This window comes from Alexandromys fortis, unplaced genomic scaffold (genome assembly GCF_014885135.2).
Source record: "Alexandromys fortis isolate MF-2015 unplaced genomic scaffold, M_Fortis_MF-2015_v1.1 scaffold_150, whole genome shotgun sequence".
Taxonomy (NCBI): domain Eukaryota; kingdom Metazoa; phylum Chordata; class Mammalia; order Rodentia; family Cricetidae; genus Alexandromys; species Alexandromys fortis.
In genome coordinates, this window is record NW_026068027.1 from 2,965,905 (window position 1) to 2,992,517 (window position 26,613).

General features: G+C 42.0%; 1 protein-coding gene across 1 annotated transcript in view; it reads right to left on the bottom strand.

Moving 5' to 3' along the window:
- The window catches only part of LOC126514905 (alpha-2-macroglobulin-like), a 42,987-nt gene extending 26,156 nt beyond the window's left edge, over nt 1-16,831 (bottom strand). The window contains exons 1-15 of the mRNA XM_050164134.1: nt 16,550-16,831; nt 14,488-14,671; nt 13,444-13,600; nt 13,238-13,290; nt 11,549-11,569; nt 11,139-11,307; nt 10,248-10,332; nt 8,425-8,545; nt 7,625-7,739; nt 7,369-7,478; nt 4,735-4,896; nt 3,362-3,589; nt 2,874-2,937; nt 1,364-1,506; nt 636-785 (exon numbers count right to left, since the gene is read on the bottom strand). Coding sequence (XP_050020091.1) covers nt 636-785; nt 1,364-1,506; nt 2,874-2,937; nt 3,362-3,589; nt 4,735-4,896; nt 7,369-7,478; nt 7,625-7,739; nt 8,425-8,545; nt 10,248-10,332; nt 11,139-11,307; nt 11,549-11,569; nt 13,238-13,290; nt 13,444-13,600; nt 14,488-14,671; nt 16,550-16,647 — 1,860 coding nt within the window. The 5' untranslated portion in view covers nt 16,648-16,831. The remainder of the gene's footprint in view (nt 1-635; nt 786-1,363; nt 1,507-2,873; nt 2,938-3,361; nt 3,590-4,734; nt 4,897-7,368; nt 7,479-7,624; nt 7,740-8,424; nt 8,546-10,247; nt 10,333-11,138; nt 11,308-11,548; nt 11,570-13,237; nt 13,291-13,443; nt 13,601-14,487; nt 14,672-16,549) is intronic.
- Nucleotides 16,832-26,613: the final 9,782 nt, after the last annotated feature.

Sequence of the window (26,613 nt, forward strand, 5' to 3'; positions counted from 1 at the left end):
CTGCACAAGGGCAAAGTTGACGCTTGAAAGTTGTTCTCAACCTGTGATCTACTCTGTAGCCTTCACACATCCACACACGTCATAAACATACAGCAATGACATAAAGTAAAAATTAAAGACCAAGAAGTTATATTTTCTTCTACTTCTACTTCCTTTTTAAAATCTTGTTAGCTTGTTTGTTTGTTTGGGACTGGGTCTCTCTATGTAGTCTTGGTTGTCCCGGAATTTGCTGTGTAGACCAGGCTGACCTTCAAAACACTGGTTTTCTGGTTGAATATACTGAGCAAAACACTTGCATTGTTTTTGTTTTGTTGTTTGTTTTTTGATCCACTCACAGAAGCTGGGAGTGTGATGAGGAAACAGAAAGTAGGAGAGAATGTGTGCAAGCATCTTCCTCAGTGAGCAAGGGGCCTGTCAAAGACTTCAAAACTATTAACCTATAGGGAACTATAGTTGTCTTTATGTTTTTATTTACTGTTTGAGACTTCCCTGTAATAGATTTTGATCGTATTCTTTCCCTTCCCTCAGCCTCACCATAGTTTCGATAGGTCTTACATTGCTCGGGCATTTCCCTTTGTTTCAAGGCCCTCACACCACATGGTTGTCGCTCATCTGCAAAGCTGACAAGGACTCACTGAGGATGCGGAGAGCTCAGCCTCGGGTTTCATGAGCAGCACACTTTGGTCCACAGCTCGTAGGGCACAGAGGGACTGAGGAGAAGCTTTGACTTTGAGGAGGGTACGAGAGGCCGGAAGGCCATCATTTGGGCTGAAGCTCAAATCCACCTGGCATAGAGGAAAGAAAGTTCAGGAAAACCAATTTCTGTATATTCCACCCGGGGTCACTTACACTTCCCAGGTGTTCCTCGCCTCCAGCATGTAACAACTTTGGTTGTTTTCCCAGTGGTTGGTGTTACCCTACATGAGAAAGGCTTTGTTGTGCCTTGGAATTTGCTCTGATTCTCAAGATTGATTAGACCATTGTGATGGTCTCTACAGAGTCTTCTAAAAGGTCAGGTTTGACGTGTCAGTCTTGTATCTCAGATATACAATGAAAGCTCATGAACTCTGGATTTGTGGCCTGCAAAACGCTCTAAGTGTTTTTGTTCAGGCTTCATGTGGCATTTAGACTTGCTTGCGTGCTTCCCCATATCCCATCACAGAGAGAGAAAGGAAGCATCGAGAGTTAGGCCATACGCACAGAGAACTTTGAAAACGATGCAATAACACAAATTCTTAATGAGACTCTGCTGTGACCTCGTAGGACGTCGCTGGGACAATCCACACATGTATAAAAGAGCGGCTAGCAACAGGGACTGCGAGTCCTAAATGTAGAAATTTGATTGATTATAGGAAGCACCCACCTTATTGACCAGACAGTTTCCAATCTCATATTTGACAGTATCTGCAACGACTTCGCCACCAGGCAGAATGATATAAAGGAGCAATCTAGCTATAGGAGCCAGGTCTGACTCCACTGGGATTACTATGGAGAAATGGCCTTTCTCTGGAGCAGAGAGAATGGGAGACGGCAACCATGGGTTAGACACATTCAGAGTGAAAATGAGAGTCACTTCGTCGCACAGAGCTGGTCCGAGCCCCTGGCCTAGCCAATGAAAACTCCAATGAGTGGACGTGACCAACAGTCCACATGACAAATGCATGGCTACCTCGTAGAACCCTGGCTCTGGAGAAGCAGTTCCATGAAATCCGCTCTCCTGTATTTATACTTATGTCCTCTTTTGATGGAGGTGGGTCTTGTATTTATCTGTTGCTTTCATTGGTTAATTGATAAAGAAAACTGCTTGGCCCTCATAGAACAGAAAATTAGGTAGGTGGAGTAGACAGAACAGAATAGTGGGAGAAAGAAGCTGAGTCAGTGAGTCGCCATGATTCTCCCACTCCAGACAGACACAGGTTAAGATCTTCCCTGGTAAGCCACCTCGTGGGCTACACCGATTATTAGAAATGGGTTAGATCAATATGTAAGAGCTAGCCAATAAGAGGCTGGAACTAATGGGCCAAGCAGTGTTTAAATGAATACAGTTTCCATGTAATTATTTCGGGTAAAGCTAGCCGGGTGGCAGGAAGTGGCCTGCTGCTCCTAACACTACACTCATTCCCTCTGTGAAACATATAGTGGTGTCCTTTTCTCCAACAGAGGAAGCCTACACTCCCACAGAAGCCGGCTTTGATGCCTTTGGATGCTGTCATGTCTGCATTAAATGTTCTTGCGTCAGTTGCAGTGCCTCCATTTTGGCACCAAAAGAGGAAAAGGTGCTTGCTCATAGTTTTCTAGTAAATCAGTGTTTAGACCCCATCAGAACAGGGGAGCCTTCAGATGTTTCTTATTCTATTTTTCCTGAGCAGAGCCCCATTGCATGCTAGAAATGCCCAACTAAACTTTGGTAAACTAAGTTCAGGGGAGAAACACACACACACACACACACACACACACACACACACACGGCGGGGAGGGAGTGAGGGAGGCAGAGAGGTGGAGAGAGAGAGAGAGAGAGAGAGAGAGAGAGAGAGAGTTTAGCATAAAACCTGCGAAGTAGAAAGCACTCGAAGTTTATACAGCTCTCGAATGTCCTTCACATTGAAATAGCAGCCCACAAATAATTCTGGCTGGAAATTCTGAAACAACTACAATATGCTCATGACCCTATCAACAGCTTAAGGAACCCAAGCAAAATATACTGGAAAAAAAGAAACTATTTGATCAAGAATGACAAAAAGGACATTGCCTTTCTCCCTGACTTCCTCTTTGTTGTGACTTATCGGGGAGAGACCCTTTGGGAGCATCCCTGACAGGCAATGAGGCTGGGTGGTCAGCATGGAGCAGAACAGTGGAGATAATACCATACTCACTGGCTCCCTGGTCCGTGGGCAGTGTGTGAGTCCCCGATCGAGCAATGCCGCCCTTTGCCATTATCTGCAAGACAGGAAATTAACATTTTTTTTCCAACAGAGACCTTAACCTAGCTTCTAATGTACAGGCTTGTCTTATTGAGCCCCTGCTGAAAGTAATTAGCCCCATGAGAAGTTAGACTTTAGAAAGAAACAAGAGTAAGAAGCCAGGGGCTGGAAAGACGGCTCAGCAGTCAAAAGCTGTGCAGCTTCTTCTAAAGGACTCAGATTCCACTCCCAGTACCATGCTGGGCAGCTCACTACCACCTGTAACTCCAGCTGTAGGGGACTGGCTGTTCTTTTCTGGCCTCCACAGGCACCCATACACAAGCATACAGTCACGGGTACACATATACATGAAAACAGTAAGCTTTCAAAGGAAGGGAAAGCCGTGATGTCCACAGAGAGCTTCATCTGTAGGCAGTAACGCAGTTAACCTCCCTTCTCACCAGGTAACAGAAGACCAGCTCCTTCAGCTTCTGCACGCCCTCTCCATTGAGGGTGTAATGCACCTGGACCTTCAGTGTTTGCTCGCAGGACAGTTTGCCAGGTGCCGATCCCAGGTGTACAAAGCTTTTGCTTGGCGAGAAAACTGCGTTGGCCGTGTGCCATGCCTCCACATGCTCTCCTGCCAACCATCTGGATCCATAGCACACGAGGCTGTCCTTGTACTTGGCCTAGTGAATTAGAGAAACAATGGTATACCACCAGATGGTAGGCCATGGTCCTCAGCATGCTCTGGAAGTTTGCTACCCTCCTTAACCGTAGCTAGAAGTCTTTCCCACTAGAGGAGAAGTCAGAGAAGCCCTTATTTTACCTGCCTTGTGTACAGAGGTACGGGTGTGCCTTTCCACCACAGAACACTCTGAGATTGGTATTTATGTATCGGAAGAGAGTACCGAGAGCTGAGTGTCTTGTGACTAGCTGGCTTGCAGGTCCCTTTGCTGCTTTGCCATGCGGACTGACCCTGGAGCTACAAAACCTCACCAGGGAAAGTAAACACCAGTAGCTGCTTCTCAAAGTCGCCGCATCTTTGGAATCAGTGCCAACTGAGTTTACGAGTAAATGAAATGGTGCAACCTTAGGGATTTGAGAACGTGACTGCAAAAAACACTGCCTAGAGCTGAGCTGGAGAGTTAGCTGATATCTTTCCCAGGCCTATCTCAGGTGTGTGATGAGTGCGGTCTATAGTTCTGAATTTCATAGCATCTAATTCAGATTGAATATCCTATTTGTTGACATAAACATTCAAAAATATTTAAAAGAAAGCTGAGTGGTGGTGGTGCACACTTCTAAACCAGCACTCGGGAGGCAGAGGCAGGTGGACCTCTGTGAGTTTGAGGCCAGCCTGCTCGAAAGAGTGAGTTCCAGGGCAGCCAGGACAATAGAAAAGAAATATTTTATTATTTTTTATGGTAAAAACATTAAAATACTTTCTTTTAGCTTTTTGAAATATGCATTGCATTATCATTAGCTACGGTCGTGCACCTGGGCGGCAGGGCGGACAATAGTGTACATAATAGCTAGAGTGCTAAATTTTAGAGATACCCCTAGTTGTTTTTATTTTAATGTACTTTTTTTTTTGAGAAACTGAAATAATATTTTGCCACAGTGTATGCGCCATCTGACAAAGCAGAGCACCCATACTTAATCATAGCTTTCTAATTAAAGCTATTACAACTTGTTCTTAAATTGTCTGCCAGTTCTAGGGCTGTTTTCGCTCCACAGGACTAAACCACACTTTGGAGATTTCATCTCTTTGGGTTGCACTTTTGCTGTCATGACTTAGGCATGCCATCAGCAACCCCTTTCCCACACTCACCCTGATAGAGAGGGAGGTTCCCAGGATGTCATCGGTGTTGATGGAGAACCACGCCAGGCCATTCTTATCAGTGGTAGCATTTGAGTGGTGGTTAGCTTCATTTGCCTCAATGAAGACCATTTCAGAAGGAAGAGGGGTGCCTTTCCCATCTACCAAGAGCACCTGCAGATTCAAAGCAAATGTCTATCCTTAGGTGTCACATGTACACAGTCCCAGGGTTGTGGATCTCTTCAAGGAGCGACAAGGTGGTAAAAGAGACAGATGCTAGGTAAATACACCACTAATGTATACTTGGGGAGCAGTAATTAACCCCAGGAAGCAAAGTGAGAGTCTAAGGAGAGACGAAGCAACAAGGAGAAACAGGAGAGGCTTAGTAGATGTGTTGTGGCTCATTCACAGTGTATGCGCCACACAACACACAGGGAGCTCTAGAAGGCAAGCGTTACAGGATGGTAGAAAATTTAGTCCACTAGTCAAGTTATTTGAGCCTCAGATACCCATCCTGTGGAGGACAGGATAACTCCCTATGGCTTAGTGCCACGGCGTGTCATTGTGTATGCAAGCAAAGAATCCTAATACAGGTCCCGAGTGCTTCTCCAGTTGACTTACATATGCCCCTGCTTCTCATCCTAGACGGTCAGCCTTCTGGAAAATAGGCAGACACGAGGGCGTGCTTCCATAGGCCAAAAAGTAAAACAGAGGAGGTACACTTGGCAGTAAATCAGGTTTTAAAACCTAGCTGTTGTTAATACTGAACTCAGAAAAATAGATGAAAGATGATACATAGATGATAGATAGATAGATAGATAGATAGATAGATAGATAGATGATAGATAGAGAGAGATAGAGAGATGATAGATAGACAAGATAGATAGATATATAGACTAGAAAGATAGATGATAGATAGATAAAAGAAACAACCCAGTCCATATTATAAAGTTGATGACTTCTTTTAAACTATAAGCTACTTTGAGTTTTTTGTTGCTGTTGTGAGCCTAGCTTTTAACAGCTGAACTGTCTCTCCAGCCTCACTTTGAAATGTTTTTTTTTTATTTTTAATTAACACATAGTATCTATTTATAAAATCCAATGTGAAATTTCAATACATATGTAAACAGTGTATAATGATGAGATCAAGGCAATGGGCATATCACTCATACATTTGGTAGCAGAAAACAAAACAGGCTGGCATGTATCAGTATTCCTAATTACCAGTAAAATCTAGGTTTATCAAGAAGCTGTAGCTTCATGTGCAAGCACAAGAATGGCACCCAACTTTACTATTCTGTCGTTTGCTAAGGGGTCCTGTGATGGATAGCAATTTCCCAGCATTAAATTAGGAACACTGCACTAGACCTTGAAGAAGTTGTAAATGGACTACACTTGGATTTTAGGAAATGGTTACAGTTTCTTGAATATGTTCTGCACAATACACAGTACACACTGAGCTGGGCACAACGGTCTCCTCAGACTACTGGAGTCACGAAGGTCATTTGTACATCTGCTTACACTAGAAAACTCGTAACAGAAAGTTGTCACAGGTCTGCAAGAAGGGCCATTGCGAAAGGGTAGAAGCCTCAAACAGCACTCTATATTTAGGGCTGTCTAAAATTATGTAGTTGCCCCCCAGCTGAAGAATGGATACACAAGATGTGGTACATTTATACAATGGAGTACTATACAGTGGAAAAAAATAATGACATCTTGAAATTTGTGGGCAAATGGATGGATCTAGAAAACATTATACTGAGTGAGGTAACCCAGATCCAGAAAAATAAATATAATATTACTCATTCATAAGTGGCTTTTAGACATACAGCAAATAAAAATCAGCCTACAATTCACAATCCCAGAAAAACCTAGACAACAAAGAGGACCCTAAGAGAGACATATATGAATCTAATCTACATGGGAAGTAGAAAAAGAATCAAGATCTCCTGAGTAAATTGAGAGTGTGGGGATCATGGGGGAAGGCAGAAGAAAGAGAGGAGAGGAAGGGAGGGGAATAGAGAAAAAATATATATCTCAATAAAAACAATTTTAAAAAGTGATAGCACCCGAGGAGGAATAATATCTCTGCCCCCCCCCCTCTCTCTCTCTCACACACACACACACACACACACAGAAAGAGAGAGAGAGAGAGAAGAGAGAAAAGACAAAAGAAAAAATATGTATTTGTTCTTATAGAAAACTAATGATAAGATAATATTTATGAAAAACCCTAGGCACAAAGAAAAAACAACCTCTATGTCCATTTTTACATGGATTTGATGTTAGAAGGGTAATGTAACTTGTCATTATGAATTTTGACAAGGTTAGGGGATAACATTATAAAATCTGCTAAGTAGACCATGAAAAGACTTACTGATTTGAAACAATGCTGTTCTAAAACTGATAAAAAAAAACCTTACCAACTTGATAAGCTTTTAGATAATTTTAGAGATTTCAAATTCAACTTTAAGTCAAAAGCATGTATTTTTATACATCATAACTTTTGGTAATAGACATTTGGTTATATGCTCCCCCTTGGGCTACATCGATTGAGAGCACCAGCAAGGCACAACTTTAGCAGACATCGTATGCGCCATGTGAATTCTGATAGCACACGGCTTGGTGAATGGAAAGCTACTCCACCTGTCCAACAAATGGGATCCCTTGTCTGAAGTATGAGTTCACGTTCACAAATGACAGGCTGCTCAAGGTTCTTGTGATTTTAACGGTCCCCTTTCCAGTTCCTTCCACATCTGAAACAGAGGGGAGATGTTCTTCGACAGCTGACGGCTGATAGCCAGGAATTTCTTACATTGTTGCCTCTTTCTTATAGTTCCTAATTTGGCCCAGGCAAGAAATCCGTGCCCTTTCCTTCTCCCACGCCCATGTGACACACAACCTGTTCCTTGCTCTCGGATCTTGGCGTTCACTTCAAGCTGCATCTCATACTCTTGCCTCTTTAGCTGGAAAGCCTTGGTTTTCAATACGTGTGAGAAGCAGCCCTGGTTGTCTAGCTAACAAGGGAGAAAATAAAACACAAAAACATATTGCAAATTATACTGGATGGATCAGTTAATCGGTCAGAATTTAGGGGGAATAGTAAAGTAATCTAGGCATACTGTTCACATTATGACACATTATGCACTATCCAGGGACTACTTATGGGTAATTTTATAAGGATATCTTGTGTATAATTGACAGATGTAATTCCTCACTGCCTGATATTTGCTAGAAAGAATAGCTGAGAGATATGCTAACGGTTTAGGTTATCTAACTACAGCAGCGCTAACACTTCTCTGAATGCTGGGTCCCTGCCCCCACGGCAGACAGCTTGTAACTGGCCATCTATCTGATGACTGTCTCACCTCCCTGGCATCTACATAGGGCACTGTAATAGATTCTTGCTTCTAGAAAGAAAACAGAACGGACACAGTTCAGGATCAAAGTGATTCTAAAGATGTGTGGCGTGTCTTGTTCTTTTACACAAGATACCTGAGACGGCTTTGGATGGTTCGACTTGTTGTTCTGGGACATGTACATTGGGCAATCGCAAAAGACAAGTAATTATTTTTTAGCTAAGTCATTGTTTTTAAAAGTTTCTTAAAGGTATTATAGACGGTCTCCCAGCTTAACAGCTTGTTACTGCTAACAAACAACGAGTTTGTTGGTAGCTCCCAGAAGGCACAGCTCTGAGCCTACCTGTTCACTGATATTCTCACAGAAAGCCAATGACTCGTCGCCAAAGCAGTTAGAAGGATGACTGTAATTCCTGCAAATTCTCACGGCCACATGTCCCGGAACTGGCTTCCCATAGGTGTATCTGCCATGAGAACGTAGCCACATGATTCAAAGCAGCACTGGACATCCCCGTTGCTTTCTTCCGCGATCCCCTTCAGCTACAGCACATCTATCCACAGTGTTTCCTTCTGCCTTCTGCTGAGGTCACTCATCACACACCGGAAGCTGACAAACCGACTGGACTCAGAAAATCCTCTACAGCACGTGCTGGAACTCACCTCATTTTTCTTTTGTCAGGTGTTTTGTCAATCTTGCTTTTTTGTTTTTTAATTGTTATTATAAGTTAATTTATTTTGAGACAGCTTTAGAGCCTGGGGTAGCCTTGAACTCACCATCCTCCTGCTTTGGCTTCCGTTGTGTTGAGATGACAGGCATATACCACCATATTCAGTTTTTAACTTTTAAATCCCAGTATAATCTAAATAGTGGTGCTTTGTTACAAAGGCTAAATAGATTGTTTTATCAAAAAAATTAAATTAGGACTCACAGTATTAGGTTTCTTTATGACATTTTCAAAAGCTTTTTTTTTTTTTTTTTTTTTTTTTTTTGATTCTCCCACGACTCTTCTTGTCCAGTCCCTTCATCTCTCTTCTCCACTTTGGGGCCACAATACTACCTTTCTCTTCTCTTTTCTTCCAAATGGTCTCCTGATCTCACAGAGTGTACCCATATGCACCCCTCCTTGTACGCACTCATAAGAGCATGACAAGCTAGGGTCCGTAGGTGAGAGAGTTTGTGTGACTTTACATTCTTAAAGGAACAGTAATACCTACAGACACAAAATATACTTAATAGAAACAGCAAACATTTTCAAAATGACTCAAGAGTCCAATCTACCAGAATGTGTTCTCGGTGTACATCTCTATGTATATGTTTGTTTACTTTTTATAAAAGAAGTAGAGTTGTGGCATTAATGTCACATGTGATAGCTTTGTGTCCTTCCCAGTTTGGAAATTTGAAGTATCCCCTTCCTCTCTTTGCAAAAACATCGGTCAGTAGTCACAGGGGCCTCGGTGGCCATGACTCCAAGGAGCTGCTAGTGTGTGTGCCACACGCACAAGCTCAATGCAGCACCGGTCTTTTTGCTTTCTGGTCTGTGAGGGCCACTGCAGGTCTCGTGGGCGCCGAAGGTCCTTCAGACATTTCTGCATTCAAAGGGATCACCCTGAAAGAGCATGCTTAGTCTCTCTGTGAAAATGGCTGTGCAGAGAGGGAGGTGACAGCTCAAACAGCCTGATGAGTTAAGGACGATTTGGATTCTGAACCCACTTTCTTTACCCACTGCTTGCAAGGTCAAGTAAGTGACCTGTTACTGACCGAAATTCCTCTATACGCGGGCATTACTTTTCTCTCTCCTTAGTGCACCTCGTAAGTAAGGTGTCACTTACGGCTAAGGGAAAACCAGCATCCTTCAGTACACTTGCATATGTACGTGAGTGTATGCGAGTGTGTGTGTGTTCAGTTTTCTCACTTGTAGCATCTATCCCAGCCACATGGCCTTTTATAGATGGTCCCCACCTCATGATAGTTATAGTTGATAGAGATGATATAAAGGGAAATAAGAAGGAAACACACACACAAAAAGGAGCAGGATAAGCATGGCCTATGGGAACACTCCTGAGGTATTTAAGTTTCCCATGTTGCCCCTGCTCCTGAGGAAATCAAAGTATCTCAGATGGTGAGTCTGCCTCAAAGGGCTGTCGCTGTTGTGTTTATCAACTCACACGCCACACACCGACACGTTCATCTCTTCTTCCATAATGGTGATCGTCTCTGGTACTGCCACCTTCACTTCGAACTTGGGCAGCACTGTGAACCGCAAGAAAGGAGGTTAGTGGTCACGCTGCAGAGTTGGAGACTTTAATATTGTCTACTTCTTTGTAACAATTCTCTAACGATATTCCAGTATTTTGTAGAGGTATCTCTATTCTCCAATTTATTTATTCTCCAATCCACACTTAACTTCATTCTCAAGTAAAGATTTTGATTAAGGAACTATAACATTGAAGAGTTCCCCCCCCTCCTTACTTTCTCTTCCTCCCTCCCCCTCTCACTATTGAAACAATGTTTTATTTTGGTCATTCAGTATTGCTACAAAAAGCAAACTAAATTTCATTCACAAAGCACTGATGCCCCATTGGACTTAGATGTAATTGATTCTACTCTGTTTATGTGTTGCTTTTATTGGTTAATGAATAAAGAAGCTGCTTTGGCCTGTGATAGGGCAAAATAGAGCTAGTCAGGAAAACTAAACTGAATGTTGAGAGAAAGTAGGCAGAGTCATGGAGAAGCCATTTAGCTGCCACAGGAGACAGATACGACAGAACCTTGATAATAAACCGTGAGCCTCGTGGTAAAATATAAAATAATAGAAATGGATTCATTTAAGATGTAAGAGCTAGTCAATAAGAAACTAGAGCTAATAGGCCAAGCAGTGATTTAATTAATATAGTTTCTGTGTGATTATTTTGGGTCTTGACAGATGGGAATCAAACAAGCAGCCTCTGACAACTCGAAGCCCAAAATCATCCAGAGGAAACCAAAGGACTCAAACTATGAGCTCTAGAGGTCTCAGTTATAAAGGACAACATTCTATGATTTTCTACCATCCATACCAAATTCCTCTACGAAGAAGGAGTGCTCTATGATCCTGCCTGTTTCTGTCCATATCACCACCTTGTAGGAGCCATGAGGGGGCTCCGAGGAGAGAGGGAAGGACAACTGTTTGAGGCCACTCTCTAACTTGAAACTCGGCCACTGTGCAATGTGATTTCCTTTGGGGTCCTGTAATAAATTAACCATAATTCATAAAAGGGCAGAGAACATGGGAGGTTATGAAAGAAATCTATGGAAGCTTCCACGTTATCCATAAAGAGGGTGCATGAGAAGGGCTCAGAGGGCAGGTGAAGCTTCTTCCTTCTGCAGAGTCTCTGGCATATGATTGTAAGAAGTCCCCACAGAAGATTTCCCGTGAAATGACTGCTGACTGATTTTCTCCTGATTGTAAACTATTCACATTGCTTACCTTAATGTACAGAAGAGGAATCTGAAAGAAAAGAGAGAATTGTATAATGTTCTCAAATACATGGAATAACTCAACACACACACATATATTCTATCAAATTAAATTTTACTCAAATTTAATTAATTCATTTCAAGTGATTAATAGGTAATATTAAGAACTTAGTTGCCATGGGTAATGGATATATATAGATAATTATATATACCTATATATAATGGATATATCTATCTATATCTATCTATCTATCTATCTATCTATCTATCTATCTATCTATCTATCTATCTATAGTGTACTATTGTTAGGAATAGATTTTACCAATACTGCAATACTGTCTAAAAGCTTGTAGCATCCTCTGGGAGTAACTACTGTTGAGCCCAACTATTAATACGCACCAATAGGTGTTGCTAAGGAAGAGAAAAGATGAGAACAGCTCCTCTACCACCCAGATCTACTTGTATGTTGTGTGTCATTCTAGATGCTGAGAATAGAAAAGAACAATATGTCTGTCTGTCCTGATTCTAAAAGGATGGACAGAAAGAGAAAACACACACACATGATGACATCATATATATATGTATACTATATATAGATATATTGTTTGATATATGTGTATGCCTGTGACATATATATTGCTCATACATGTTAGCTTGACAGAGTGGTGGGTATCATATTTGATTTTAGGTGGAGTGAAAATAGAAGTTGAGAGACAAATATCAGGGTTACTGTGATGGGTCTTGTGTAAATGGAGACTGCGCTTTAGTATCCTGGCCACTCAGATCCGAATAACGAACGCAAAACTATATTAATTACAACACTGTTTGGCTGATGGCTCAGGCATATTTCTAGTGAGCTCTTACATCTTAAATTACAACCTAAATTAACCCATTGCTATTAATCTACTGGTAAGGTTCCAGCATCCTTCTCCTTCAGCAGTTACATGCTATCTACCTGACTCCACCTTCTTTATCCCTGCATTCAGTTTAGTTTTCCTGCCTAGCTCTATTCTGCCCTTCCATAGGCCAAAGTAGCTTCTTTATTAACCATTGGTAATAAAACATATTCACAGTATACAGAAGAGAATCCCACATCCATCTTGCTTACAGATGTTGACCAAGTTGTAACAATTCAGGTAGTAAGAAATAGTATTTTTCTAACCAACACAATTTTGTGTGAACTAGGTGTGTGAGACAGAGAAGCCAGGGTCATGGCATTTCCTTTTGCCTTTGGGGTTAAAAGAGCATCGATTCTTTTGAAGAGGAGAAGATACAGTAGAAAGTTGGTCGAGGATGGAGAGTTGATCTGATGTCCACATTGCGGTAGAAAGATGTGAATCCTCACAAAGAAATAAACTTAATACTTGCAACTTCTTTCACAGCAGAGATTTTGATGCGTTTGAAAAAGATTTAAATTTCTAAGAAATACTTGAACTTAGATTTTTGGACGGCTGTCCATTGTTGATTTTCTTCCTAGTTAGAAACTGAAGAGTAAGTTTAAGTATGTAACAAGCGACTGAGTGCCAGATCTGTCACAGTAGTGGCAGAACATGGTCCCTACTGTTTGACCTGGGACCCTGTTTCAAATGAGGACCCTGTACTACTGCAGCATGAGGAATCACTGTTAGTGCCATCCAGTGTTTCCTCCCTCAAGTTTATACCAATAACAATGGTTTCATGCAAATAATAGGAGACTTACCAGTTCATTAAGGGGGTGGAAATTTTCATCCAATGAGACAACACGAAATTTCACTGAAATAAAAAATTTTTGGTGAGCCCCTGACCAGTCCTTATAGGTGGGCAATACAACTATTAAGGAACCAAGGATCACAGGGACCATGGGGGTCAGGCAGAGGGAGAGGAGCTTCCTTTTTGATGCTGTCCTGACTGTGGATCTCACCATACCTGTCTGCCCTGGTTTGTAGATGGATTTGTCAGTCTGGACAAAGATCAAACTCTCTTTATTCTTAATCATCACTGTGCTTTTCTTCTTGAATTCATGAGTTGGTCCTTTTACTTGGACAGTGAGGAACATCACCTCATTGAACAAAGCCGGTAGGACCTGAAATATGGAAGAGTCTGAAACCCAGTGAGTCTCTCCAGCCTCCTCCTCTCCTTGTTCTACATCTCTATGGAGATCTTGCCCTTTTTTATTTAATTTTGTTTCCTCGTTCTCATCCTGGAAGTTGGCAGAGGCAAAAATTCTTACATTTTACAAATGGGAAGACCTGAACATGAAGTGGAGAAAGAACACTAATGAGAAAAGCCGGGTCTGAGGATCTGTATGGAAAATACAGTGAAGTCTGGACTCAGTTACACACTGCATCTGGCCAAGTAGTTATCCACTAACAGGACACTGTAGGAACTGCTATTCGGGGTCTCAACACTGGGAAAAAGAAAGTGCTTTGTTAGTACTAGATTGCAAGTATCTCCTGTGCATCCAGCCCTGAAGAGATTTCGGACACATGCCCAGGGTGGTTTCTACAGATGCCCAGTGTGGCTTCTACAGATGCCCAGGTTGCTTTCTACAGATTTATTTACTTACTTATTTACTTATAGGTTTTTCAAGACAGGGTTTCTCTGTGTAGCTTTTTACTCTTGGGAGAGGATTAATGTTGATCTAGTTTGCTTTATAAACTTTAAAAAATGATTTTAATTTTAAGTAAAATTTACATTTCCCCCGTCTCTACTGCGTGCTGTTGTTGTTGTTTTTTTTTTTTTTTTAGACTAATAGAATTGTTCTTTGATCATTGAACTTACTTTCAATATGCCTATAATATGTAGGTGAAACCGATAAGTGGATACTGGATCTCTCCACTGGGTTGCTAGCTTCAGATTCTTTATTGGACTCTCCCTGCACCCAGCTCCACTGCCTCCACCCAGTTTCTCAGTGCTTTGCGTTGGTAACACCAGATCCCTACTCTAAGTAAGCCAAGTGGCTGTACTCACGGTGAAGGAGACACATTGGAACAAGTCCCTGTGGACCACGAGGTCAGTGAAGAGGCTTTGGTTTCCCTGGACAGACTCCATGAAAGCACTCACGGATACTGTCTCATTTAGGTGGCTGAGGAGGAGGCAGCCCTTCTCAGGGACGCCTGAGTGGAGCAGGGAGGGAACCAACATCATGTAGATTCTGGGGATGGAGGAGTTAGAGGAGAGTGAGGGAGTTGTTGCCATCAATGTCACTATGTCCCATCACAGTTCCACCATTACCATCCCTCATCCTTAGCTGCATAGGAAGAAAAGACAGACACCGAACTGCCATGAATGGAGTAAAAACTAACCGTCCTCTTTGCTCCCAGGCCATTGTAGTGACCATCTTTATTGAGAGAGAGATAGATGATAGATAGATAGATAGATAGATAGATAGATAGATAGATAGATGATAGATAGATAGATAGATAGATAGATAGATAGATAGATAGATAGGTGTGTGCATGTATCCAGCAAGTTTGTAAAACTCACACACCAACAACTTGTTTCTGTTTTACAAATATGGAATCTGAACCTCACAAAAAATGATAGATAGATAGATAGATAGATAGATAGATAGATAGATAGATAATATAGACAGGCAGACATATAGATAGGTGTATGCATGTATCCGGCAAACTTGTAAAGCTCACACACCAACAATTTATTTGCATAATATGTATTTGACTTTCCAAAAGTAGGGAACAGCTCCATTCGAACACAGCCCATCCTCTGGTAACTCAGGAGAAAGGCAAAGAGTTTCTCAATACCATAACATACGACTAAAAACACTCCAGTTTCAAGCTGCAACTCTCAAGACTGCTTTTAAATGCCATGCCCATCTTCCATACTCTCAAGTTAACTTCTATTTTTATTGTATTTTTAAACACAAGCAAACATACCTTTTTTGGCACTCTAAAATAAGACTTACTTTCTCTTAAATTAGGTTTCAACTTCTCCATAGAATCTTAAATTTCTGTGCTGCTAACTCTCTAGAAGTTTATACTACGATTTCCTTATGCTAAAAAATATCTCATGAACAACATAATTTTTATTAACAGGTATATACACATTATACTTTTATGCATGAAACTTATATGCCTGTGGTCTATCCAACATGGATGTTGGCTATACCCAACTCATGGGTATGAAAATACAACAGTAACTCTTGTTTTAAATTTGCAACTAAAATCTGTGCCAAAAATTTCTTATGACTGAATTATTTTCAGAAGTTATAATGCACAGCTTACCAAAATACATAAATGATGATTCATACATAATAGATTTAAAATAGAAATACTTGCAAAGCACATCTTTATTGAGAATTGTGCCCCCCCCCCCACCTCTCAGTGAACATTGATGATGCGTGGTTGGATATTCCTCATGAAAACAAATAACATTCTTCTTTTGAGTAAATACAAGCACTAAGGAAAACAGTCTCCAACATGAGTAAGTAAATGGTAGATAACAGTTATACCTTTATCACCGATTCTTGCACATCCTCTTGTATGATCTGCCCTTAATTACCTAGAGCCTGTGCTCCCAAATATTGTTCTGTCTGTCTGTCTGCCTGTCTATCTGTCTACTCTTGTTTCTTCGAAACACAGACCTAATCACTAGCTAATCTGCACAAAAGTCTTGTCTTGTCACTGAGTCCTTTACTTTCTCAGCATCAACATACACACTGTGAGCCATTCCTAAGGATTTGTGACTCTCGAGACAAAGCGCCACTCTGGAGAGGTGTGTCTTTATTGAGTCAAACAAGGTGAGGAATGTAAAGACCACAGGGTCTCGCAGTCCCGAAGACCGACTGTTACTTCAAGCATCCAGAAAGATGGTGCATCACAAGGGGATCTGGATGTTCCAAAATCCAGAGAGCTCAGAAATGTTTAAGGGTGAGTGAAGGAGGACGAATGAATGAGTGGGATTGGGGACATCTCGGAGGAACTTCAGAGGTGAGAAAGAAGGAGATGGTTAGAGGAAAAGAACGAAAAACCAAGACCCTAAAGCCAAGCTTCTCGCGTTCTGTGGAACTCACGGTTTTTGTGATATGACGATATCCGTGGGTAGCAGAAGCAGCCTCAGCAGCGGCAGCAGCACGGCCACGCTTGGGTGTGGGAGCCTGAGCTTCCCCATGCCACAGGACCGACTGGAGACCCGGCTGCCTTGCACCCTGCACCGGCCGGAGATCTGGTCCTGAACGTGCTGTGGAGCAGCCGGGCTTTACGCTGTTCTTTCTGCAAACAGCTGGTTCCACCCACAGAAGTTCTCTAAACAAAGCTGAGGTCTTTGAACAGTCTCTAAAAAGGTCATTGATGGCCTAATTACTGCCAAGGTTAATTCCTGGCCGGTTAGCCAAAATTCCCAGAAGGATTAACCACTTTTCAGTTACTGCTCACTTTTTCTGGTTTGTCCAATAAAGCGGACAATCGGCTTCTCCACCCCCGTAGCCTCCCGCCGTGCTTTTTCTTGATGCTCTGGGCTCCTGCCTGGATAGTTGGCAAGGAGGGTGCAGCTTAAGCAGAGTTAGGGAGGCTTGAATAGTTCACTCCAAATGAGTGTGCCAACAAGTTCCGGGCCACATAAAGCCTGTCTTTAACGTGAGGCCCAGTTCAGCAGCCTTCTGTGAAAAAGATTTTGAATCAAAGTGGCAAGTAGGTTTTGACTTTAGAGGTATTATATACTAGGTTGCAAAGGAAGCCTCAGGTTCAGGAAAAATGATTGTTCTTAAGTTGCCTAATGTTCAACTGTAGTCCAAGTGCTGGAGGACAGGAGACAGGAGTATGCTGGGCTTACTGGCCAGCCAGTCTAACCTAAACAGTAAATTTCTAAGTCTCAGTATAGCATAGCATTGATCGGCGCCTTCACACACATACATTTCTAGTCTAAGAAAGTGGAAAGTCACAAGTTTCAAAGAACCCCAGTCTACTGTTGCCAACAAAGATCCTAAGCGTCTTTGCCATCCAGCATTTTTGTATGACACTCCCTTCTCTAGTCTCTACGTCCTAGAGACAATTTTATTAATTGGAGTGTCCATCCACTCGTTCTTGCAGCTCCTTGGTTATTCCTAACCATTTATTGATCCTCCCTGGCCAGAACCTAGCGATAGAATGTCAGACAAGTAGAAGCAAGAATGAACAAAAATTCTAACATTCTCATAGGGCAGGGGATAGGATAGATTTTACCAGAGAGACAAATGAAGTAGCCAACCGTTATCTTTAGAGAAGCTGAAGACTCCCCGAGAGCACAAAGTCCAGCTGGGGCTCCTGGAAACAATTTGGGAGGAAGCAAAGGTGTCTGAAAGTAAGCTGTGAAGAATGAGTGGTGGTTAGCCTGAGGAAGGGGGCAGGGGAGGGGGCATCCTAAGCTTTAGAATGACATACATACATAGGAGCTCAGGAGGAGAGATAGTAATGATGCTCTTGATAAAACAAAATACATGTATTTGTCCTAAAAGAAATGGCTGACCGATTAGAAGGGTGGCGAAGAGAGTTGGCTTTAAATCAGAGAAGAACCTTGGCAACACGAAAGTTCAGATCTATTCCTTGAGAAGTTCAATCTTACTGAAATATGGAGCGGACAAGGAAATAATCCGGAAGATGGCGGGCTGAGCGGAGTGGGCGGAGTGGGTTCTACACCAGGGCACTCACGATGGAACCGGAAAGAGGTTGCCGAGTGACAGCGTGTTTGAGAGATAAGATGACAGGAAATAAAAAGCCTTGTTTGTTTTAATTTCCCAGCTAGTTGCTGAGTGAATTAAGCCGCCTTTGACTAAGTAAGACAGAGAACAGACAGGCAGGAGCAGAGGCAAGGACAGAGGGTTGAGCTGAAAGAACACATAGTTTTAGGCAGTTCGGGTGTGGCATTCTTGGTCTCGTTGTTCTAGGAGTAAAGACTGTACCCTATCCTTATGTGTCATTACTTACGTGTGAATCACCTCCATCCTTAACTGTCTGTGTCCTGGGTCATAATACAAAACTGGGATTACATTATTTCATTGTGGGCAGCATCATGAAAATATACACTATTTCTCACTTACGCTAAAGTTAAACTGCCTGGATACCCGAGGTCCCTAGATTCATCTGCTTGTGCAGGCTACAGGAACAAATGCCAATGCTCAGAAGATGCCAATGAAAAAGTCAAGAGCCCAAGACAAGGGCCCAAGAAACACTTGTCTAAGTGAGAGGCAGAGGCAGTCAAATAGAGCAAAAGTCAGGAATCTCAGGAGAGTAAGGGGGTCTCTGAGTCTCAAGAAAAGGACCCTTCTACCAAAAAAGTAATTTACTAAATCAGCGTGATTGTGAATTCATGCCGAGGCATCCGTAACAATAGCATTCAAAATTAAAAATACAAAGGACTTACATACCTTGATTGAATCTGTAACAGAATTTGAAACTTTTTTTTTTAGATGTTAGAAACAAACATTTCGAAGGATGATTTCTTAAGACAGGATGGACCAAAGTTAATAAAATTTACTTGCTCTCTCATGGTAAATTCTGAAGATAAGCAGTGAAGGTCACTCCTGACAAGTTATGTCACTGTGACATTAAATTATAGAATGACAACTATTCATCTAGATTAGGGATGACAGCCTTGAGAACCATCTGTCTCCATGTTTGCATAGGGCAGAAGCTTCACACAGACATGGAGGGAACATGACAAACAGGAGAGACATTTGTAGTTGATCTAAGAAGGAGAAAATCCCAGTGAATGTCTGCTGGAGATGCAGAAGGAAGGGAGATCAGGGGTCTAGAACATCTGTCTGATGGCTACAGTGAATGTCTGCTGGAGATGCAGAAGGAAAGGGAGATCAGGGGTCTAGAACATCTGTCTGATGGTTACAGTGTATGTCTGCTAGAGATGCAGAAGGAAGGAAAAGCAGGGGGTGGGGAGGAGTCTGGAACATCTGTCTGATGACTACAGTGTATGTCTGCTAGAGATGCAGAAGGAAAGGAAAAGCTGGGGGGAGTCTGGAACATCTGTCTGATGGCTACAGTGAATGTTAACTTGTCAGAATCTAGAATGACCTAGGGCGTGGGCCTCTGGACATCCCCCATTATCTTGGTCACCTTGGCTGAGGTTGGAAGACCCACCTCTTGTGGGTGGTACAATTCCTTGGACAACGTGAAAATGGAGGAAGCCAACGGAACACTGGTCTGCATGCTTAGTTCACACTCATGGTCGACTTTGACTGTAGATATGATGTATCCAACTGCTTTGAATTCCCCACCATGTTGTACACCTAAACCTGGAGCCGGAATGAATGTTCTCCTTTAAGGTGCTTTTGCCATGGCCACGGCTAAGAATCTTCCACTTGTGTAGAGAAGGAATCATCTCACAGGGACGCTCTGAGGACACGACGAGCCGATGTGCTGTAAATGTGCATCCCAATGGAGCAGCATTCAGTTGTAAACTACAATGAAATGCTGCCATTTGCAATCGATGGTGGAATACTATGCTAAGTGAAACAAACCAGACACAAGCAGACAACAGAAGTCAAATGGAAGTCGAACTGTGAATACTAGAGCTGGGAAGGACAAGAGGAAGTTGGAACTGATCTGTGCACACTGTGTGTATGAGTGGAAATGCTGACTAAAAAAAAGTAAAGGCTATAAAGAGATTCATCACCTCCTGGTGGAAGGACATTCTCCCCATATATCCATTGCCACATACTCATTTACAAAGAGGAAACGTTTTCCAAACCCATTTCACTTGGGGTGAAGAACTTGAAAAGAAAAAGTTGACAGGTGGGTGGAGCAGTCAGTCTCCAGGTCACCGGAGCCTTGGTTCCGAGTGAGCCACGTGGCTGGTCATGGCCAGCTGGGTATCTGCTCTGCACCCCAGCTGTCCTGCCAGTGAGTTGAAAGTACCGCCATCTGTGCTGTCAGACTCATGGGACTAACGTAGATCAGATTCTGTCATCTTCAAACTGCAAACCTTATCACACTAGCGAAAATTAATCTCTATATTTTAAATCTTCATGTTTGAAAAGAGATTGTTTATATCTTTTGTGGGTTTCACCATGGGAACAGTGTCCAACACTACTTCCAGGAAAAAAAAATACAAGTTGCTTTACCTGAATAGACAATGCCTCATGGGAAAGGGAGCACACAGCCTGGATGGGTTTTACACATCTTGGAAGAACGTAGCGAGTGTTTACAGATAGAAAGAAAGAAAATAAGAAAGGCAATTGATGGAACAGGAAGAAAGGGTGGAGAACACAAGGGGTATATTTGGGAGTTGGGGAAAAAAAGCAAGATTAGGAGACAGGCCTTAATAAAAATTAGTAAGAAAAAAGTTTCCCTCACATTGCAAAAGTACTTAATAGGGACTAGAAAGTTCTATGATTGGGCTCGGTGTGCACTAGCTAACATTGCCCAAGACAGGAGAACATGGGAAACAGACATGTCTTCTGTCCCTGCGATGGTGAGGACATTTCAGCCGTTTATGCATCAACCACCTTCAAAATGAGGACGTTAAGTAGGTGCCAAGCTACACTCGCCGGTTCAGAAATCGTGCAGGCCTGGAGCCAGGAAGGCGGGGCAGCGCGTGTCCACGGTGAGGACTAAGCCCATTTTGTTAGTGTGATCTCATGGCCTCCCCCAACTTCAGTGAGATAAAAGCAGAGCAGTTCCCAGACATTTCTATAACGAAGTCCTTGCTGCGGGTGCCCCCAAGTTAGTAAAAGTTTAGCATGTTTTGCCTTCTCACTTAAACTCTGTTTGCCCCCTTAGGTTTCTGAAGACAACCGGCACCCACAGCCAGACACCGCTACGGAGATACGGAGGAATGAGACTAAACCAATTTAATACAAGAAGTCTTGCAGATATGTGTTTGCTCTGATTTTTATATTTGTTTTATTACTTTTATGAGTATGCATGTTATGCGTGTTTGGCCCACATGGATTTCTGTGCACTATTTGGTACCTGCAGAGGTCAAGGGAAGCTAACAGATCCCTTGGAGTTGGAGTTCAGATGGTTCTGAGCTGCCATGTGGGAGCTGGAAATCAACTTAGGACCTTTGGAAGGGCAGTCAGTGGTCTTAACCCCTGAGTCATCTCTCCAGTCCCCGTGGACAGATTTTAGTTGATGTGTTTGTATAATGTTTGCTAAAAGTAGAGTTTTATAAAATATCTTACACACACTTTCATGTCATCTATTCAGAATATGATCTCCTGTCAGCCGTATAAAAGACAAGTAATCTTTTAAAATGTAACCAGTTTATGGAGGTTATATATGCATACTCTTCCCTTTGAAGTCTGTGGTCTCTGAGCTGCTTGGCATCTTTGCCACTTCCAGGAGCCCTGTCTGCCACTTATGGCTTAGCTTGTCTTGGATCATTTTCTTATTAGAAAGTCCTTCTTCCTAATCAGAGGATAAGGGTATGTTAAGATGAAGCTGTCAATAATAAATGGCATAATTCAGATACTTCATGTATTTTTATAGCAAATTATAATTAAGTATGCTCATAAAACTTGAAATAGCATGGTGCAATTTGAAAGGAAATTACGAGTTATTTATAAAGCAGAAGAGCACAAGGCATATGTCATGCATCATCCTCTGAGGCTATAATAAGAAATAATTCCATTAACTGGTTAAACATTATAATGTCTTTTTTAAGTTAATGCATTTTAATTTTTGTGTCAAAGAGAAAATGTTTATTTTTATTAGGGGAAATAATTTAAATGCTTCTTGTTGGCATAACCTGTAACTTTATAATAGCTTTTAACCTCTATCATTTAGCCTGGTATGGTATTTTCTTATTTGAAACATATGTTCAATACAGTGACATTTTCTAGAACTTGAATTTTTCTTGCTGTGCAGAAACTGGAATAAAGACTTTTCATAGATATTTTACACCTTGCCTTAAAATGGGTAGATATTTATTCTAGGCCTAATTCAAGGGCATTTTTTGTAGGAACTGCAAAATGAACTCATATTCTACCAAATAAACAGGATGCTGTTAAAGAACACTGCTAAAGGGCATGCCAAAGGATAATGCTAAAGAATGGTGTGAGAAGATGCTCCTAAAGGATGCTGCTAAAGAGTATGCCAAAGGATGATGCTAGAGGATGGTGTGAGAAGATGCTCCTAAAGGATGCTGCTAAAGGGTATGCCAAAGGATGGTGCTAGAGGATGGTGTGAGAAGATGCTCCTAAAGGATGCTGCTAAAGGGTACTGCAAAAGGATGTTGCTAAAGGATGGTGTGAGAAGATGCTCCTAAAGGACGCTGCTAAAGGGTATGCCAAAGGATGGTGCTAGAGGATGGTGTGAGAAGATGCTCCTAAAGGATGCTGCTAAAGGGTATGCCAAAGGATGGTGCTAGAGGATGGTGTGAGAAGATGCTCCTAAAGGATGCTGCTAAAGGGTACTGCAAAAGGATGTTGCTAAAGGATGGTGTGAGAAGATGCTCCTAAAGGACGCTGCTAAAGGGTATGCCAAAGGATGGTGCTAGAGGATGGTATGAGAAGATGCTCCTAAAGGATGCTGCTAAAGGGTATGCCAAAGGATGGTGCTAGAGGATGGTGTGAGAAGGTGCTCCTAAAGGATGCTGCTAAAGGGTACTGCAAAAGGATGTTGCTAAAGGATGGTGTGAGAAGATGCTCCTAAAGGACGCTGCTAAAGGGTATGCCAAAGGATGGTGCTAGAGGATGGTATGAGAAGATGCTCCTAAAGGATGCTGCTAAAGGGTATGCCAAAGGATGGTGCTAGAGGATGGTATGAGAAGGTGCTCCTAAAGGATGCTGCTAAAGGGTATGCCAAAGGATGGTGCCAAAGGATGATGTGAGAAGATGCTTCTAAAGGATGCTGCTAAAGGGTATGCCAAAGGATGATGCTAGAGAATGGTGTGAGAAGATGCTCCTGAAGGATGCTGCTAAGGGGTATGCCAAAGGATGATGGTAGAGGATGGTGTGAGAAGATGTTCCTAAAGGACGCTGCTAAAGGGTATGCCACAGGATGATGCTAGAGAATGGTGTGAGAAGATGCTCCTAAAAAATGCTGCTAAAGGATATGCCAAAGGATGATGCTAGAGGATGCTTCTATGGTTACTAGGATTGTGCCAATATGACTTCACTGACAGCTTTGGAGGTTTACACCATGCAAAGATGAGACACTGAAAGCATAACCAAGAGAAGAAGTGCAATGCATTTAAATGCATTCAGTATGTTTAAATTCATGAACTCCTGATATACTATTAAAGACTCTACTTGGCCACTTTATTCATTCATTTATTCATCTAAGTTGGATAATTTTTAGGTAGTGTCTAACTATATAGCCCAGGCTAGTCTTAAACTAACTTTCCTTCCTCATCTTCCCTTGTGGTTGAATTATAGGCATTTGCCTCCCTGCCCGACTTTAATATTTTTAAAGACATTTATTTTATTTTATGTGTAAGTGTTTTTCCTGCTTGTACATAGGCACACTTCTGGCCTGGTTCCACAGAGGCCAGAAGAGGGTGTCTGATTCCCTAGAACTGGAGTTAGATGCCTGTGAACCATGTGAGTACTGGGAATGGAGACTAGGTCTTCTGCAAGAGCAGCAAGTGCTCTTAACTACTGAGCCATCTCTCCAGATCCCTCTAGTTTAGTATTTAATTGACAATATAAATCAATATGTACAGTATATAATATATTTGTATATATATGATGTGGGAGGTCCTTCTGTCTTGGTTAATGAATAAAGAAACTGCCTTGGCCTGTTGATAGGGCAGAACTTAGGTAGGCGGGGAAGACAGAACTGAATGCTGGGAGAAGGAAGAGCAGAGTTGGAGGGAGAAGCCGTGGAGCCACAGGAGACAAATGCTGGGAATTTTACCCAGTCAGCCACTGCCACATGACAATATACAGATTAATAGAAATGGGTTGAATTAATATAAGAGTTAGCCAATAAAAAGCTAGAGCTAATGGGCTAAGCAGTGTTTTGATGAATATGGTTTCTGTGTGATTATTTCGGTTCTGGGTAGCTGGGACAAACAAGCGGCCTTACTGTTACATATATAGTCTAAAGCACATTACTTAAAATGTGTATACATGATAGAATGACTTCAGCAACATTTTCAATGACATTTTCACTGTGTGTATGCACGTGTGCATGCATGTGCAATAGCAGTGCTCGTGTGGAGGTCAGAGGATAAGTTGCAGGTGGGAGCCAGCTCTCCCCTTCTACTGTGTTGGTCCTGGGATTAGGTGTGGTGGAGGTGCCTTTACTCACTGAGCCATTTCACTGGCCCTTGCCCCAGTAACATTTTCAAAGGACTCTTTTCTGTTGAGCCTTCCTAAGACTTTGGACTTCCGTTTTATATAAAGACAGAGATCCTTTTCGTGTTTCTGTTCAGTCAGCTCATTTATCACTAACACAGATGAGAGTTACAATGAGACAATTGGTGTACGAGTTGTGAAAGCTGCACAATAATTTAGAGAGAGGCTGGGCTTCTAGTGTAAGTGGCAAAGGATTGGAATTCTGTCTGACACAATCACTCGTTACTAGTGTTTCACTCGTTTAATTTTCTTTTTTTTTGTTTTTTTTTTGTTTTTTTTTTGTTTTTCGAGACAGGGTTTCTCTGTGGCTTTGGAGCCTGTCCTGGAACTAGCTCTGTAGACCAGGCTGGTCTCGAACTCACAGAGATCCGCCTGCCTCTGCCTCCCGAGTGCTGGGATTAAAGGCGTGCGCCACCACCGCCCGGCTCACTCGTTTAATTTTCAAGAATGGGAACTACTATCATATTTTGTGAGCGCTTTAAGTTCAGACTTGGTAAGTGTTCACTAAACTTCATTCAAATGTTATGTAAGAATATGATGTTCTCCTGGGACTCCACTTCAGAGCATTAATAGCTTCAGAGCTGACATCTGAGACACAATCTAGTCTGTGGAGCAGTCCCATGGGACAGGACATTCTGAGGAGGACATTCAAGTCTTCCTCTTTTGCTCCTCCTTTCTGTACCAAGTGGGAGTCCCAGTATAGGCTTCTTAATTTTTGCAGAAGAACAAGGAACTTAGCAGAGGCCATCTGACTACCAAGCATGGATTTATCCCACACGGCGGTTCAGATCCCCTGAGGAAGTGCTGTGTAGGTTTCATATAAAGCCTGACTCAAAGGGATGGTGGGCTGTTAAACTGCCCAGTGCTTCAAATGTGGCAGTTTCGCATCAGTACCAGCCCACTCCATCTTCATGTCTGCAACACGGGATGAGACACAGCCCCATGCTTTGTCTATCAGCTGGTGGATCCTTGCAACCTGTTAACATGGTCCTTTCAACTTACTTCTGCTTCCCCTTTCTAGACAGAGGTGGACCTAATTTACTGTGTCCATTTGCCCAGCCATTCTCATCAGCAACATGTAATGCTGGAAAAAGGCATTAGGCTTTTGAAAGGTCAGAATAACTAATACTATGTCCATGACTGGCCGTTCTGGGGCACTGCCAGGGGCCACTCTGGTCACACTAAGCTCCTGTCCTCAGCCTTTCTTCTCATCTTTCTTTCTCTTTGTAGAATATGTTGCTCTTTTGTATTTCTGCCATCTTTTCAAAAATCTTTTGAAAATGTGTGCCTAACTCTGCTAAGATTTGAGGAGAGAAGAAAATAACTTGAATATTTTTAGCTTTTACAAATATATATTAGGTTATAACAGTAAGTCACACTTATGCTAGTGTACAGAAAATGATATGAAGAACATAAGATATGACTTACCCCCAAGTATTTTCAAATTATAAATATCACACATATGTTGAACATATGGATTTTTCTTTTTTTCTTACTCATAACGATTTTAAGTACAGAGTTCAGTGGTGTGACATATATTTAACATTGTTGTGAAATGTTTAATTTTTCTGCATAGTTTTTATAAATGTCTGTTTCGTTATTGCCGAGTAGCACACTTAACAGTTGAATACATTTAAATACTCTAGAGGTGGCTGCATGATTGCGGCATTGATAACTAGATAACCAGCCAATAGGGACCTGTCTACATATTTTAAATACAACTCTTGTTTAATCAACTTTTGGTTTGCTTCTAGGAGGATGTAGTTGGGGGAGCCTGCTGAACACATGGGACTATATTGAGGTCTGACTTCCGATATCCATTTCCAGAGGTTCTTTCAGCTAGA